General features: G+C 44.8%; 1 protein-coding gene across 1 annotated transcript; it reads right to left on the bottom strand.

Moving 5' to 3' along the window:
- Nucleotides 1-6,684: 6,684 nt before the first annotated feature.
- Nucleotides 6,685-16,698, bottom strand: LOC308260245 (uncharacterized protein; the record flags this gene model as incomplete). Its single annotated transcript, XM_080691554.1, has 3 exons — nucleotides 6,685-7,676; nucleotides 13,963-14,018; nucleotides 15,764-16,698. The coding sequence occupies 3 exons, from the start codon at nucleotides 16,696-16,698 to the stop codon at nucleotides 6,685-6,687; spliced, it is 1,983 nt and encodes a 660-aa protein (XP_080547680.1).
- Nucleotides 16,699-18,103: the final 1,405 nt, after the last annotated feature.

Below are 18,103 nucleotides of genomic sequence, written 5' to 3'. Positions count from 1 at the left end.
ATTGGCTTTGCAAAAAGGAAAAAATAAACGTCTGATGTCTTTGTGATAGGACGCAACACGTAACAGACCACTACCACAGACAGGCTTCCTGTGGCGGAGAAAGCGGAGCGAAGGGGCCCATCTGATCTCTTGATCATACTATGTCAAAATGAGAGGGCTCCCGCCCCTCCGGGAAGACATCCATAGGCCCTAAAATTGACAGGAGGTGTTTCAAAAGATTTGCATCTCAGAGGGTTGGAGAAAGAGTTTATAGGTACATGGTTTCCTTCCTTCCTTCCTTCCTTCCTTCCTTCCTTCCTTCCTTCCTTCCTTCTCTCTCTTTCCCTTTCTTTCTTTCTTTCTTTCCTCTCTCTTTCCCTTCCTTCCTTCCTTCCTTCCTTCCTTCCTTCCTTCCTTCCTTCCTTCCTTCTTTCTTTCTTTTTCTTTTCTTTTTTTTTTTTGCGATACCGGGGATAGAACCCAGGGACATTCTACCTCTGGGATATACCCTCAGCCCTATTTTTTATTCTTTTTTTTTTTTTTGAACGAGGATCTCACTGAGTTGCAAAGGGCCTCACTAAGTAGCTGAGGCTGGCCGTGACCCACAATCCTCCTGTCTCAGCCTCCCGAATGCTGGGATTGCAAATGGGGGCCACCACACCGGGCTTCTTTTTTCAATCACTCTATTGAGGTGTGATTGACATAAGAACTGTTGTATGCATCTTGCATGTAACTTAGTGAGGTTGAGGGTGTACCTGCACCCATGAAATTGTCACCACCATCCAGGCTGCACAGGGACCCAGAGCCTTTGAAGTAGCTCCCCTCCTTCTTAATTATTATTAATAGAGTGTTGTTTGTGTGCGCGCGCGTATGTGCCTGTGGGCGCGTAGGGTAATGAATGAAAATATCTAGAGATAAAGCTGGGCGTGGTGGTGCATTTGGGTAATCCCAGCATTGGGAGGCTGAGATAGGAGGATCTAGGTTTGCAGACAGCCTCAGCTACATAGCGAGGTCATTTGCAACTCAGTGAGACCCTGTTTCAGAATAAAAAATAAAAAAATAGGACTGGGGGTGTAGCTTGGAGGTAGAATGCTTCTGGGTTCCATTCCCAGTACTCAAAACAAACAAACAAACAAACAACAATAACAAAAAACTGGGCAAACAGGCATGTACCACCTGCCTGGCTCTTCATACGCCTGACAGTTCTTGACACTAAACATGGTGAATTTATGGGGTAAACAATGATACTTTTTGGAACCTTTTTTGTGCATTCATGTACAAGAAATAAAAAAGCTTAATAACCAGGCCGTGTGAAGGATCCAGAGAGTGTGCCAACAACCCACAGAGGTCGAACCTGGTTAATGATGTCTCCAGGGACTTGTCATAGGATGCTTTCCAGTCTTCTTTTTAATTTATTTTTTTCAGTTTCTGTTCAAGATTTCTAATCCTGGCTGAGAGGCAACGCTTTTCCTCCCTGGGGTTGCGAGCCCGAACCTGTGGTCACGGCGAGATGTTCCTGTGGTTCTTTTCCCCAGCTGATTAACATGGGGTCAGAGAGGAAAAAAAAAAATCTCCGCAAATGAGGCAACGTTATGTCACCTGCAGGAAAGAAAATGGAAGGAACCGGAGGATCTTATGCTAAGCGAGACTGGCCATTCTCAGAAAGTCAAGGACTCTGGATAAATGAGAGAGATCAGAGGACTTGTGGAATGGGACTGGGAGATGGAGGTGGGGAGGGGAAGGGAGATGCCAAGAAGGAAACAGTTGTAACCATGCTGTGTTCACAGATGAAGTTACCGATTCCAATCTCCGTATTAGATCAGGATAGTAGCCAAAGGGAGACACAGCCGGGCGGTGTGCACCCGCGTGCCCACCAAGCCCAACCTCGTTATAATGCATGCTCACGGTGCGCCCTTCAAAGTATATTTTATATTTGAAAAAAAAAACAGAGATACCGAACAAGTCAAAATAAGAGCTCTCCGTTATATTTCCTTGTGGCGCTTTAAAGCAAGCACACATGCGTGTGAACACAGGAACGCCTTTGCTCTTACACAGTGCCCCAAAGCGTCCGCACTGTAGCCAATAAACAGCAACTTAACGATGCTGTGTGCGCGCACATGAGTCACCGGCACTATGAGCTCCGTTATAATGTGAGATGCAATGCACCCAAAATGTGCAAAACAGGCTACTGAGTCTTAGAGATTTTTTCAAGTTGAAGGATATGGATCCTCTGAGTAAACAACTACTAAGAATCCTCCAGGTGTGGTGGTGCACACTTGTAATCCCAGCATTCGGGAGGCTGAGATAGGAGGATTGTGATTCGCTGACAGCCTCAGCTACTTAGTGAGGCCCTTTGCAACTCAGTGAGACCCTGTTTCAAAATAAAGAAGCCAGGCGTGGTGGCGCACGCTTGTTATCTCAGCACTTGGGAGGCTGAGACTGGAGGATCGCAGTTCACAGCCAGGCTCAGCTACTTAGTGAGGCCCTTTCAAACTCAGTGAGACCCTGTTTCAAAATAAAGAATAAAAATTTGGGCAGGGGGTGTAGCTCGGAGTTCAAATGCCTCTGGGTTCCATCCCCAGACCTGAAAAAAAAATTAAAGAAATAAAGAAGAAAAAATAGGGCTGGGAGTGTAGATCAGAGGTAGAATACCCCTGGCTTCCATCCCTAGTACCACAAAACAAACAAACAAACAAAAAAAACCCCAAAAACTAAGAACCCTACCTTTGTTCCTTAGGGCAGAGAAAGAAAAAAGTGCACAGGATAAATACATAAATTGTGTAAAATTTTAGAAGGTAACATGTGCTGTGGAAAAAGTGGAGTCAGAGAAGTAGAGTCCTGGGAGTGTTGAATTTGTTATTTATTTAGGGATTGAATCTAAAGGTGTTCTACCTCCAGGCCACGCCCTCAGCCCTATTTTTATTTTGAAGCAGGGCCTCGCTGAGTGTGTCACTAAATTGCTGACACCTCAAATCTGCCATCCTCCTTTCTCAGCCTCCCCAGTATTGGAATTACAGGTGTGGACCACCATGCCCTGTGGGAGTGTTGATTTTAAGTAAGATATTCAGGAAGCTATAGGGAGAAAGGGGGAATATTTTTTTTGTGTGTGTGTGGTACTGGGGATTGAACCTAAGGGGCATTCTACTTCTGAGCGACACCCCCAGACCTATTTTTGATTCTTTATTTTGAAACAGGGTCTCACTGAGTTGCAGGGGGCCTCACTAAGTAGCTGAGGCTGTCAGTGAACCGCGATCCTCCTGCCTCAGCCTCCCGAATGCTGGGATGACAAGCGTGCGCCAACGTGCCCGGCTGAAGGGAAGCATTGAAGCCAACGCTTGGTAGACATGAGCGAGTTAGCAGCTGCTCACAGGCCTGGGAACAGAGAATTGTTGACACGGGGAGGGCCTGGGTCTGTAGCATGCCTGGGGTGTTCTAGAAGCCCGCAGAAGTGAGGTGGGTTTAGTGGAAAGAGTGGTAACAGATCTAGAGAGTTATCCACGGAGACATGGTGGCTGTGTAAGCAAGTGGTTACAGTAATCTAGGCAAGCTGTAGGCTTAGGAAGAACTGAGGATTGGCCGCTGGATCCAGCAACAGCAAGTAAGAAGGGAAACGTGTCTACTGTTCTCCTGGGTGACATCCATCCATCTGTAGTTCTGTCCCGGCACATCTCATGCCGCCTTTGTACTAAAGAGAAAATGGCAGTACCACCATCACACTCCTAGGTACAGCAGTGTGGTAAAACACGGGCGTGCACGCACCACTACAGATTGCTGCTGTTAATTCTTCTGGGTAAATCCCGAGGCGGGGGATCGCTGGGTCCCGTGGTGGTTCCATCCTAGTCTTCGGAGGAACCTTCCTATTGCCCTTCAAGTGGTTGTTCTGATTACGATCCCACCAGCGGTGTCTAAGTGTTCAGGCCTTAAATGGATTTTAAGGAAGAATTAATCAGCTACACACCAGCCATTTTAGCACATTTTGCTTTTTAAATATATTATTATTATATCCTATTGTCATCCCTAATAAGAACTTTTTTTTTTTTTTTTTTGCAAAGTTAACACATAACAGAAGCCTCTCCCCTGACCTAAAAAGATCAGGTGGTTGGTTGACTAATCTATAAAGACGGCTGAGTTAAAAATTAAAAGGATGACTCGTATAATAAAAAGACTTAATTTGTAATTAGCCTGATAAAAATCTAGAGTTGCCATCAAAACTCAGTATCTGCCCCACCTTGCCAAATCAAAGACTGTGACAAGTCTTTGGGGAGAAAAAAAAAAGACATTTTATTGATTTGCTATCAATTTTGAGAAACCAGTGAATTTAAGTTCAGGACCAAAACAAACAAACAAACAAAAAAACCCAAACAAAATAAAACAAAAGTCCTGATTCTCTCTAAACAGAGGGAAAAATATTCCCCCACTCCTTTTTTAATACTGGAGATTGTACCCCAGGGGCATTCTACCTCCAAGCTACCCCCTAGTCATTATTATTATTATTATTAATTATTATTATTATTTTGAAACAGGGTCTTGCTGAGTTGCTGAAGCTGGTCTTGAACATGCAATTCTCCTGCCCCAGCCTCCCAAGTACCAGGATTATAGGCATGTGTCACCATGCCTGGAAAAAATAAATGTCCCTTTCTTTTCTTTTCTTTTTTCTTTTCTTTTCTCTCTCTCTTTTTTTTTTTTTTTTTTTGAGGTACTGGGGATTGAACCCAGGGGCATAATACCTCAGAGCTATACCCCCAGCCCCATTTTTTATTCCTTATTTTTTTCTGTTTTTTTTTTGTGGTATTTGGGGTGGAACCCAGGGGCTTTCTACTTCTGGGCTATACTCCCAGACCTATTTTATATTTTATTTGGAAACAGAGTCTCACTGAGTTGCTGAGAGCCTCACTAAGTAGCTGAGGCTGGCTTCGAACCTGCGCGATCCTCCTGTCTCAGCCTCCCAAGCGCTGGGATTACAAGCGTGCGCCACCACGCCCAGCTATTCCTTATTTTGAAACAGGGTCTCATTGGGTTGCAAGGGCCTCTCACTACGTAGCTGAGGCTGTCCGTGAACAGCGATCCTCCTGTCTCAGCCTCCCGAAAGCTGGAATTATAAGCGTGAGCCACCACGCCTGGCTTAAAATGTCCCTTTCAAGAACTAGCTCTTCCAAGTCACTCAAGGCTTGGGTGTGCTCATCAGAAAGACGAGATGCATGTCTACGTCATCCTTAAGTTGATTGTTTTTTGACCCCTGGGGTCCAAGCTTCTGTCTGTTTGGTCAGTACACTGACGAGAGCCGATTATTTATTAATAGAAGAAGGAAAGATGCCAAGTTTGAACCAGGCCATCTCTGAGCTGCCAGAGTTCAATTCTCCGATGTGGGCTCTTGTTACGTGATTCAGTTTTGAAAGAAAATAAAAAATTCTGCTAATATTGACTAATGTTTTTGTGCGTGGAAAAAACCATTTCTTAGTAATGAAATTTTGTTCTTCCCCAAAGACCCAGTTCAAGTTCTTTCTCCTTTGTTCTCATCTCATCTATCCGAATTTTTTTTAATCTTTCAGAAGAAATACTTAAAAATATCATTTTGATTCTCATAATTATTTATTTATTTATTTATTTATTTATTTATTTATTTGTGTTACTGGGGATGAAACCCAGAGACATTCTACCTCGGAGCTACACCCCCAGCCCAATTTTTTATTCTTTATTTTGGAACAGGGTCTCACATAACCCTTAATTTGTATCTTTTTAACACATCTGATGATCTTTCAGGATCTCCTTTTTCATTACGTATCTTTCTACCCCCCCGCCCACTTCCATAAACTACTGATTTATTTATCTTGATTTTTCCTCTCTGGGGCTGGGGATGTGGCTCAGTGGTAGAGCTCTTACCTCACATGCACAAGGTTCTGGGTTCGATTCCCAGTGCTGCAAGGAAAAAATTTTAAAAAGCGAGGAATTGTTCTCTTTGCAGGGGACAGAGTGGGGTTCCTACACAACACCTGTTTTCTGGATAAAATGCTCTCAGGCTCATCAAATCCTGCTTCCATTTCCAGCCAGACATGCAAATCTTGTCCTGATTTCCACTTGGGGGTCATGTCTTCCCTCAAATGTCCTATTTATCTAAGTGCAAGCCCCCTCCCACCATTGGACAATGTAGTTGTAGGCTGACTTATACTTCTATTTTATTTTATTTATTTATTTTTTCCGGTACTGGGGATGGAACCCAGGGCCATTCTACCTTTGAGCTACACCCCAAGTCCTAACTTTTATTCTTTATTTTGAAACAGGGTCTCACTGAGTTGCAGAGGGCCTCACTAAGTAGCTGAGGCTGGTCGTGAACTATGATCCTCCTGTCTCAGCCTCCCAAAAGCTGGGATGACAGGCATGCACCACCACGCCTGGCTGACTTATACTTTTACTTGTGCTAAAAAAGCACTGCCCAAGTAAATGTCTAAAAAGTCAGAGAGAGGGAGAGAGAGAGAGAGAGAATGGTATTGGGGATTGAGCCCAAGGGCATCCTATCTCTGAGCTACCCCCCCCCCAGCCCTTTTTAATTTTCACTTTGGAATAGGGTCTTGCAAAGATGCTGAGGCTGGCCTCTAGCCTGTGATCCTCCCGTCTCAGCCTCCCAAGTATTGGGATCACAGGTGTGCGCCGCCATGTCCAGCTAAGTCAGAGAAAACTCTAACCTGGGCTTTCCCTGGAGTGTGCCGGCTAACTTAAGTGTTTTGACCTGCTCATCTTGGTCGCATTAGACACTCCCATAACCCTCTTTAGTGCCGTCTTCACCTCCTGGTTCCTCAGGCTGTACACGAGCGGGTTAAGCAGGGGAGTGACTACCGTGTAGGTCACCGCCACCAGCTGGTCTTTGTCGGAGGCAGACTTGGACTTGGGCCGGAGGTAGACGATGGAGGCGCAGCCGTAGTGTACAAAGACCACAGTGAGGTGGGAGACGCAGGTGGCGAAGGCCTTCCTCTTGCCCTCAGCTGAGGGGATCTTCAAGATGGTGTTAACTATGAAACCGTAGGATATGAAAATTAGCAGAAAGGGCACCAGGATCACCAGGATGCTGAGGCTGAACAGGGCCAGCTCTTTGACGTGGGTGTCGGTGCAGGCTAACTTGATGACGGGGGCCATGTCGCAGAAATAGTGGTTCACCCTGTTGGGGCCGCAGAAAGGCATGTCGCAGATGAGGTTGGTGGCCACCAGAGCGATAAAGAAGCCCGTGGCCCCCGAGACAGAAACCAGCCCGAGGCCCAGCCTTTTGTCCATGATGAGCGTGTACCTCAGCGGGTGACAGATGGCCACGTAGCGGTCATAGCCCATCACGGCGATGAGGAAGCAGTTGGTGCAGGCAAAGCCCAGGAAGAAGAAGAGCTGGGTGGCGCAGGCCACGAAGGAGATGGTCTTGGTGGCCGAGAGGAGGTGGGCCAGGAGCTGGGGGATGATGACAAACGTGTAACAGGATTCTGAGAAGGAGAGGATGAACAGGAAGCCGTACATGGGGGTGTGGAGGGTCGGGCTGACGCGGATCACGGCCATGATGGTGGCGTTGGCCCCCAGGATGGTTAAGTACAGGAGGAGGAAGATGACAAAGAGCAGCAGCTGGAGCTCCCCAAGGCTGGAGAAGCCCACCAGGATGAACTGGGTCACCACCGCGCTTCTGTTGGTACCTCGCATCTGGACAGCGTGCTTCTGTGCCTGAACTTGGGAGATGCAAAAAGATGGCTGCTGTTGTCATGGGAACAGTCTCCCGGTGCTTTCCCTTGAGCGTACCGTCAGGCACAGACTGTGTGCCCGTGTGTCCCCATCCCTACACTTCATATGCTGTGTGATTACGCTGCACCGATAAAAGTATATTAAAAATGAAATATCAGCAGAGTGTGGTGACACACGCTTGCAATCCCAGCATTTGGGAGGCTGAGACAGGAGGATCGTGGTTCGTGGACAGCCTCAGCTACTTAGTAAGGCTCTTTGCAACTCAGTGAGATGCTGTTTCAAAATAAAGAATAAAGCCAGGCGTGGTGGTGCACGCTTGTAATCCCAGCATTTGGGAAGTTGAGACAGGAGGAACACAGTTCGCAGACAGCCTCAGCTACTTAGTGAGGCCCTCTGCAACTTAGCGAGACCCTGTTTCAAAATAATGAATAAAACACAGGGCAGGGGGTGTAGCTTGGAGGTCAAATGCCCCTGGGTTCCATCCCCAGACCCGCAAAAAAAAAAAAAAAGAATAAAAAACAGGGCTGGGGGTGTAGCTCCAAAGTAGAATGCCCCTGGGTTCCATCCCCAGTACTGCAAAAAACAAAAAACAAAAGCAAACAAATAAAACAAACAAACAAAAAAATCAATATCATTCTCTCTAGATATAGACTCTGGGAGGATTTTTTTTTTTTTGCAAGAAGTTGTTAAGTTTCACAATTAGGAAATCAATATTATAGAAACACTGAAAGGTTAAAAGGAGCTGTTTAAAATTTTTAAGAACTATTGATTTATTTATTATGTTTCAGAACTATTCTATAGAATGTTAAGAACTATTATAATAATTTTATTTTATTGGTGCATTGTAATCACATATCACAATGAGGAGCACAGCGATGGGAACCTACCTGCACACGGTGCTTGATAACCTTCCCTCTGGATCCCACCCCACTTCCTTTCCTTCCCTGAACATGTTAGTGAGGTTGGTATTGATAATTTCATATATGTACATAAAATCAAAAATTTTCCCCAGTTTAAGAAGACTATTAATTACCTCCAGGAAAGAAAAGAAAGTTTGAATTATTTTCCTTACACTCTGTATTTCTTTCCCAGTCTTGCCCATATATGCTGTTCTAGGGTGTTGGTCTCTTTCTCTGTTACACAATCTGTTTCATTAGCGTTAAGATACTCCTGGCATGGGTTCAGGAGTCAGAATATTAAGAGTTTGGATTTTGCCTTTGCCACTTACAGATGTAAACTTTGGTGTGACTCAGCTTTTTTTTTTTCATTTGTAAAAGATAAATAACAATATAGTACAAGGTAGGATTGTTAAAAAGCATTAACTAAGATGAGAGACGTGGAAATGCTTGAAACAGTATCTAATATGTGGTAACCACAGTCTAGTCGCTAGCCTTTGTCTTTATTTCATGCACCCCTGGTACCAGGATTTGGAAGGATTATTTCATCTTTGATGTCTGAACACTAGAGGAGCCCACATCTCTGAATCGGGCAAAGTTCCCCGATATTTGATTCATGCATTCTCATTCCTGAAGTTATTATTTTTTTAGTCGAGCGAAAAAGGTTAAATACACATGGTTAAAGAATTGCCACTTTCATGTTGATTAAAATCAGAATGATTTTTAACTGGCAGATAATTATTTTATGTATTTATGGGCTACAATAAAGAGTGTGTGTATATTTGTGTGTGTGTGATGGGGATGAAACCCATGGCCACGTGCATGCTACCCAAGTGCTCTACCCCTGAGCTGCATCTCCACCCCTTTTTGAGATTTCATTTCGAGACGGGCTCTTACTAAGTTACCCAGGCTGGTCTTGAATTTGCAAACCTCCTGCCTCAATCCCTGGGATGACAGGTGTGCACTACCACACCCAGTTTACAGTGAGATTTTTTGGTACAAGTACACACTGTCGAATTGGCCAAATCATAGTTAATTCAGTGGCTTTACCCTTTGTTTCTCATCTAAGGAGTTCTTGGCTCTCAAGATTTTGAGTTCTCTTTCACAACCCTACTAGAATTGTTTTCTATGTTTATGAATTTGGGAAGAGCACAAACATAAACTCCAGGTCACAAAGCGGTACGATTGATTCTGTCTAAGAAACAAAATATAGACTGGTGACTCTTGGCAGGGGCAGGTCAGGAAGTCCTAGACTAAAATAATGGGAGAAAGAAGAGAAAACCCACAAGAATTTACCTTGAATCTCTGTCAGATGAAAGAACCAGAAGGTGTTAGCTAGGGCCAAGGACGAGGGAAGAGCCGATCTCAGGGACTTCCCGTTGCCTTACTGAGCAGGGCATCTTTCCTCCCGTCATTTTTACTCCAGAATAAGAGATTCCTGACGAGGCCAGGTATAGCATCTGCAACGCTCAACATCTCCCAACTTGTTGGCTACTTTATTTAAAAGATGTGAAAGTTTTTTTTTTTAATGATACATAAAACTGTGCCTCTGTGACCCCCGTGTGAAGCTCTGTGTGGCTCTGCTTTGGGAAGAGATGGCTGGCTTTATGTGCTGGGCACCCCATATTCATTACCCGCTATGGTCCACTTGCTCCAGGGACTGCATGCACCTGCTACCGTGCCCTTTCCTCTGTACCTGACCTTGCAGAAAAGACAACACTTTCCTGCAGGCTATCTCATTTTGATCCAGACTCTGGTAGAGAGCACAGGTGTTTTGGTTTTATCTCCTAGTCAAGGCAAGCACACTAACCTCTCTCTTGAGCGGATCAGCCTGTGAACTGCATTGTCATTTTATCTGAACAGCTGAATTAAACTCATCTCTTTATGTGTTTGGCTCTTTCTACAGATTATGGACTTCTGTGGGGCAGAAGAATGTGTTTTTATTTATTTTTTATTTTATTTTTGCAGTATTGGGGATTGAACCCAGGGGCATTCTACCTCCGAGTTACACCCCCACCCCTATTTTTTTTTTACACTATTCTTTATTTGGAAACAGGGTTTCAGTAAGTTGCAAAGGGCCTCACTAAGTAGCTGAGGCTGGCGGTGAATATCCTCCTGCTGTAGCCTCCCAAGTACTGGGATTACAGGGGTGTACCACCATGCCTGGCTAGAATGTGTATTTATTAACAGTTGAATCCTTAGCATATAACCTAGTTGGTGATTTACCATATGCTCAAATGTTGATCTGAATAGAGTCAGAACCATTTAAAAAATGTCCTCAAAGGGTAATACTCACTACTAGGATTTAAATTTTCTCATTTCTAATCTGCTTTCTACCCATTATATTTTATTTTGCCTATTCATTTTTTTAATTTTTCTGTGGTACTGGGGATGAAACCTAGGGGCTTTCTACCTCCAGGCTACACTCCCAGACCTCTTTTATATTTTATTTGGAAACAGGGTCACGCTAAATTGCTGAGAGCCTCACTATGTAGCTGAGGCTGGCTTCGAACTTGTGTGATCCACCTGTCTCAGCCTCCCAGGTACTGGGGTTACAAGCATGCGCCACCACGCCCAGATCTATTTTGCCCAGTTTTTACCTGGCCAGAGGATTATTTGCACCTATACATTTCTAAGAGACTAAAGCATAGCTCCATAGTGCTTCTTTGGATAAAACTAATTTTAGCAGGTCTGACTTTTCTGGAATAATTAAATTATAATTAGCTAGCATTTGGTACTATCATATTTTATAATACACGAATAAGCTTTATTCTCTTCAATTCTAAAATCAGGGGGATTAGAAAACAACAATAAAGGAGTAGGGAAATAGGGAAGCAATGGCTTTGGTTGGTGAATGAAGCCGAAGACGAGGAAGGCCAGGAGGTGTTGTTAAATGGGTGATGTGAAGCCAGGCGTGGTGGGCACGCTTGTAATCCCAGCATTCGGGAGGCTAGGACAGGAGGATCGCGGTTCTCGGTCAGCCTCAGCTACTTAGCGAGGCCCTCTGTAACTCAGGGAGACCCTGTTTCAAAATAAAGAATAAAAAATAGGGCTGGGGGTGGAGCTCGGAGGTAGAATGCCCCTGGGTTTCATCTCCAGTACTGCAAAAACAAAACAAAACAAAACAAAAAAAGATGCGTGCATGTGTGCCTCCACCATCTTGTACTCCGTTAAGATCTAGGACTACAATGCACTAATAAAAAGTTTAAAAAAATTACAGTTTCGTGAATCAGACAGCATCGAGCATCCCCCTCATCAGCCAATTTTTTTGAGACTTGAAGAAAAATCTGTTTACTTGCAAGATCCTCTCTAGTCCAAGCTACAGTTATAATTCTATTTTCATACGTTTTGCCCATGCTGTTCTGTATATGTGTGTTTCACACTCAAACCCCCCTGTCCCCTCTTCTCTGGTAATCCTTCCCTGACTGCTGCAGCCCACGGGGATGCTCTTGGTCTCGATGAGACATCGAGGTCTTAGGTCCATGCTTGTACGGTGAGTTGAGTCCATCCTTCCTTGAGTTGCTTCATAATTAATTAACCTGCACAGGTGTCCCTTGTCCCTACATTGTTTCTTTGAGGCACCACCATGAACAATGTATTTTATGCCACATCAATGTATTTTAAGTGATCTGCACCTCCTATAACAGCACTGGGATATAACAGGTTCTAAATAAATACTTAACAATGGATGGCATGGCTTAATTCTCCCTTATTCGGTCCTGAGTTGTCACATACATCATGACTTTATTTTTCTTAAAATGCAGTGTCTGCTTTTCTACCATAGTTAGCGTCACTTTTAAGTTTCCTGTTTATCAAACTAATCATTCTTTTTGAAACAAAGAGAAATATACGTTGATGAGCTTTTCTGCTCCCTATTGCTTTTTAAAATTGATTCCTCAGTGTTTATATTTGATATATTAAAGTGTGGCATATACATCTAGGCGTCTGTATTTTTGTGTGTGAATTGATAATGGAAGCTTCTGCTGCTGCACGAAAAGAACAAAATAAAGTTTTACTTTGGAGCAGACTTTTTCATAACAAAATCATTTATGAAAATGATTTATTTATTTTTTTGGTGGTACCGGGGGTGGCACCCAGGGGCTTTTCTACCTCCGGGCTATACTCCCAGACCTATTTTATACTTTATTTGGAAACAGGGTCTCACTAAGTTGCGGAGAGCCTCACCAAGTAGCTGAGGCTGGCTTCTAACCTGTGCCATCCTCCTGTCTCATATGAAAATGTTTTAAAAGCTAGCCAGGCATGGTGGTGCGTTACTGCCAGTGATTGCAGTACTTGGGAGGCTGAGACAAGAGGACTGAGGGTTGGAGAAGAACCTCAGTAGTGTAGTGAGACTCTCAGCACCCTAAGGAGATCTTGTTTTCATAACAAAAAAATAAAAAGGGCTGGGAGCCTAGCTCAGTGTTAGAATGCCCCTGGGTTCAACCAGGGATTGGTACTAGGAGTACAACTTCCCCCCTCCCCGACCAAAAAAAAAAAAAAAAGAAGAAAGAAAGAAAGAAAGAAAATGTATTCAAGTCTGAGATCTTGGCAGAAAAGGCACCTTCCTTCAGATAGTAAATGACAAAGTAAATACACTTACCCACTTATGTGTAAAAGAGCAAGGGAGCCGACACGTGACTTTGAGTATAATGATAGTTGCACCCGTGATGACATCTGTCTTGAAAGGTTAAATGACTAAGAGAGAGCGCGCTGACATGTTTCCTACAGGGTTTGTCCAAGGCCCAGATGTCCACAACTTTCTGCTTTAAATAAGAGGCTCAAAATAGCCGGGTCTATATTCATAGGTCAATTCAGATCCTATAATTGGGTTGGAGAGTATTTATAACCTTCTGGGATTCTGAGGACTGGGGACCTCTGAGATTCAGGGAGCTCTCAAGGCAGAGAAAATAAGTGACTGAACTTGGATAAGGGCATCTTATTTAACATTAGAAGAGATATTCAGATTGCGAAAACAAAAAACAAACAAAAGAAAACAATCTTTCTATATCTTTCTATAAAAAAATCTTTCTATATAAGATGGAGACAAGTATCCTTTTAACAGGGGAAGAGGGGACGCTTAGCTATTTTCTGACGAAAATGTTACAAAACACTGAGATGGAAAGAGAAAGGAAATTTCTCACCCAGCAGCTGGACATGAGGGCTAACTGGAGAAAGCAGAAATTTAGGCAACTTGGTGAGCACAGACGGGCTTGGCACTTTGGGTCGGTGGACTCGATCCTGCTTCTATACACAGAGTCTGAAGAACAAGTCAGACGACTGGATTTTTAATCCCTTGCATGGGATTTTTGCAGGACAGTTACTTTTACTCAGCGCTCACTGGGCACCATGATTTGGAAAGTGTCCTATTAGGTGCTACCAAGGAAAAGTGAGAACTGTGAGGGCTGACTGCCCCGGTAGGACAGACTGCCAGGACTGTGTGCAGCAGGAGACAGAAGGACACAGTGGTGTTCATGGTGACCAAAGCCCCTTAAGGGTGAGATGACGGTCATGCTTCAGCTGGGAACTCTGGAGTCATGTTCTCTACCTTCTAATACTCAGGGGTTTCTTGCTTTCTGCTGTGTAATCATAGACATGCTACTGGACTTCTCTATGCCTGTTTCTTTATTGGTGACACAGAGGATGTGATGTTAATACCCGGGAAGAGGCTCAACCTGAGGAGAAGATGCGCTTCCAAAAACGTGCTCAAACTTCACAAAAGAGGCCTGGCGTGGTGGCGCACGCTTGTAATCCCCACGCTTGGGAGGCTGAGACAGGAGGATCGTACGGGTTCGAAGCCAGCCTCGGCTACTGAGTGAGGCTTTCAGCAACTTAGCAAGACCCTGTTTCCAAATAAAGTATAAAATAGGTCTGGGATTATAGCCCGGAAGTAGAAAGCTCCTGGGTTCCACCCCCAGTACCACCAAAAAAAAAAAAAAAAAAAAAAAAAAAAAAAAAAAAAAAAAGCTTCACAAAAGAAGAAATTCAAATGGCCAATAAGTGCATGAAAAAATGCTCAACATCATTAGCAATCAGAGAGATGCAAGTCAAAACTACCCTGAGATTTCACCCAACTCCAACTAGAATGGCAATCATTAAAACACAATGACTAATTCTGGTGAGGATGTGGAGAAGTGGGAACTCTATAACATTGTTGGTGGGATTGCAAATCAGTGCAACCCGTTTGGAAAACAGTATGTAGGCTCCTCAGAAGAATGGGAACGAACTTACCTTTGATTCAGCAATATCACTTCTGGGGATCTACCCAAAAGAAAGGAAACCAAACTGCCAAACTAATGCATGTGTATCTATGTTCATAGCCGCACAATTCACCATAGCCAAACTATAGAACCAGCCAAGATGTCCATCAACAGATGAATAGATACAAAACTGTGGTATATGTACACAATCAGGAAATCTTTATTCTCAAGTGGATCTTGAAAAGAAATTCAAACCAGGTGTGATGGCGCACGCTTGTAACCCCAGTACTTGGGAAGCTGAGACAAGAGGATCGTGGTTTGTGGACAGCCTCAGCTACTTAGTGAGGCCCTTTGCAACTCAATGAGACCCTGTTTCAAAATAAAAAATAAAATAAAAAATAGGGCTGGGGGTGTAGCTTGGAGGTAGAATGCCCCTGGGTTCCATCCCCAGTACTGCAAAAAATAAATAAATAAATAAATATAAAAAATAAAAGGGCTGGGGGCGTGGCTTGGGGCTAGAATGCTCCTGTGTTCAATCCCCAGTACCCTCCAAAAATCAAATTTGTGACTTTACTATATTGAAATATTGAAATTCAGTAAACAGAAAAAGTATAGTATAGACATGGGGGTCTCCTGGGTCCCTAGAACAGAGTTAGATTTATGTTATATTTTAGTTTCTATGCTAACTGATACCGGGGGAGAGTGCTCAACCTAAAATTCTGAAATATACATGTTTTCCTATGATTTCCATTCATCATTTCTTCGTTCAATCGAAACTAAAACCAAACAAAAATTTCATCCGGCAATAATTCATGGGATCCTGGCAAGACGCTGTGGTTTTCTGGATTTGGTAGCTGGGATAAGGAAGACACCATCTGTGTTCCTGAACACGACGCTGAGTTGCCTGACTCTTTCTATCCTGGAGTTTCCCGCTATATTTCTGCATCTCACTGTTTGGAAAGCCGGGATCCAGATCAGCACGGAGGGGGAATCGTTCTTCCCACAACTCTGCGAAGGGCTGACTTGAAGTCTTTATTTCGTAAGCTGTAAATCACGGGGTTGAACAGCGGGGTGAGGATGGTATAGGACACAGATATGAGGGCGTCCGGGCTGGAGGAGTAGTTGGACTTGGGTCGCAGGTAGATGAAGGAGGCGCAGCCGTAGTGGACAATGACAACGATCAGGTGAGACGCGCAGGTGGAGAAAGCCTTGTACCTGCCCAGGGTGGAAGGAAACTGGAGGATGGCGGAGATGATGCGGATGTAGGAGACCAGGATAAGAAGCAAGGGGACGATGAGGACCGTGGCACAGAGCATGAAGATGACCACCTGGCTCAGGCGCGAGTGCTGGGAGGCCAGCTTGAGGACAGGGGAGATGTCGCAGAAGAAGTGGTGCAGTTCATTGGAAGAGCGGAAGGGCAGCCGGAAGACCAGGGAGGTGATGACCTGAGCCACGGTGAAGCCACAGACGCAGGCAGCGGCCACCAGCCCCGCGCACGCCCCGGGGCCCATGAGCACCGTGTAGCGCAGCGGGTCGCAGATGGCCACGTAGCGGTCATAGCCCATGGCGGCCAGCAGGAAGGAGTGAGAGCAGCCCAGGAAGAGGAAGGTGAACATCTGGATGGCGCAGCCCAGGAAGGAGATGGTCTTCCTCTGGGCCAGCAGGTCCACCAGCATCTTGGGCACGATGACGAAGGTGTAGCAGGTCTCGGAGCAGGACAGCACGGACAGGAAGAAGTACATGGGCGTGTGCAGGGCTCTGTCCAGCGCGATGGTGGACAGGATGATGGCGTTGGTGAACAGCGTGAACAGGTAGAGGAGCAGGAAGACGAGGAAGAGCAGGCGCTGCAGCCCGGCCAGAGAGGAGAAGCCCAGGAGGACGAACTCCCTCACCACGGTGTCATTGGCCCACGCCATGGGGCGGGCATCATCAGGAAATGGTCCAGGGGAGAGGAGGAGAGCGCACCGGAAGTAATTCCTGGAAGTTAGCAGGAAATGGGTTGTCCCAGAGCGTGATGCTCAGAGGCTGGGTTCTCAACACACCATTCTCTCTGCTTCCTGTTTTTCCAAGAGATGAAGAATCTAAAGTCAAGTAAGTGTGTGCCGGACTTGAGTCTCTGCCATTGTTCTACCACTAGAGCCAACACGTTCTTGGCATCTCAATTCAGTCTGCCCTCGTCTCCATCCCCACGGTGCCCCGACCTGCCGTTCAGATTCTGAGCCTCTTGGTGCTACCCGCAGCGTCTGTCCATCTGGCTTTCTTGCATCACCCTTGAAAAAGGAATATTTTTTCACAGTTGCAAAGCTAGTAAGAGAATCCCTCAGTTTTACCCTGGGGGAAAAGATTCCTCAGTATCAGAAATGTGAAAGAATTTCTGTACCACATGGCCCTAGACACCACCCATCCAAACCTAAAAGAAACATCTCAGTTTAAAACAGGTGGCCCAGGAGGGAACCCTGTATTTTTTTGGAATTCTCTATACCTAGAATCAGTCTAGATTCCTGGGGCACTTGTTGCTATCTGGAGCATCCTGGAATACAGTAAGGAAGAGGTGTGGCTTGGAGGTCGAATGCCCCTAGGTTCCATTCCCAGTACCAGAAAAAAAAAAAAAAAAGAATATCAGACAATGGACAACAAATATCTATCAGTGCGATCACAGTCCTGTAGCTAACGCCAGTGTGTGGTAGTGGTGCATGCATTGCTAAGCCTTAGCCCGACACTTCAAGCTACTCACAGTTTTGATGCAGTCACAAGAGGAGGTTGGTATTTTAAATGTGGCCTTCAGCCTGGCACATTAATACACGCAGGCCTGAAATCCAGTACTTGGGAAGCTGAGACAGGAGGGTCGAAGTTCGAGGCCAGCCTCAGCAACTTAGAGAGACCCTGTTTCACAATAAAAAAAAAAAAAAACAAGAAAAATAAATAAAAAGGGCCAGCCCAGAGTGGTGGCGCACGCTTGTAATCCCAGCCATTGGGAGTCTGAGACAGGAAGATCATGGTTTGGGGACAACCTCAGCTACTTAGGGCATCTGCAACTTAGTGAGACCCTGTTTCCAAATAAAGATTAAAAAATAGGGCTGGGGTGGAGCTTGGAGGTAGTATGCCCCTGGGTTCCAGCCCTGGTATTGAAAAAAAAAAAAAAAAGGGCTGGGTTTATAGCTCAGAGGTAAACGGCCCTGGGTTTAATCACCAACAAAATGCACACACACACACACACACACACACACACACACACACAGAGAGAATAATAAATAAATAAATAAGTAAATAAATAAAATGCAGTGGTTTAAATGGTAGACTTGCACTTGGAATCAGGGGAGC

This window comes from Muscardinus avellanarius (genome assembly GCF_963383645.1).
Source record: "Muscardinus avellanarius genome assembly, chromosome: 3".
Taxonomy (NCBI): Eukaryota; Metazoa; Chordata; class Mammalia; order Rodentia; family Gliridae; genus Muscardinus; species Muscardinus avellanarius.
Note: the sequence above shows the minus strand (reverse complement) of the source record. Positions and strands in the feature narration are given on the sequence as shown.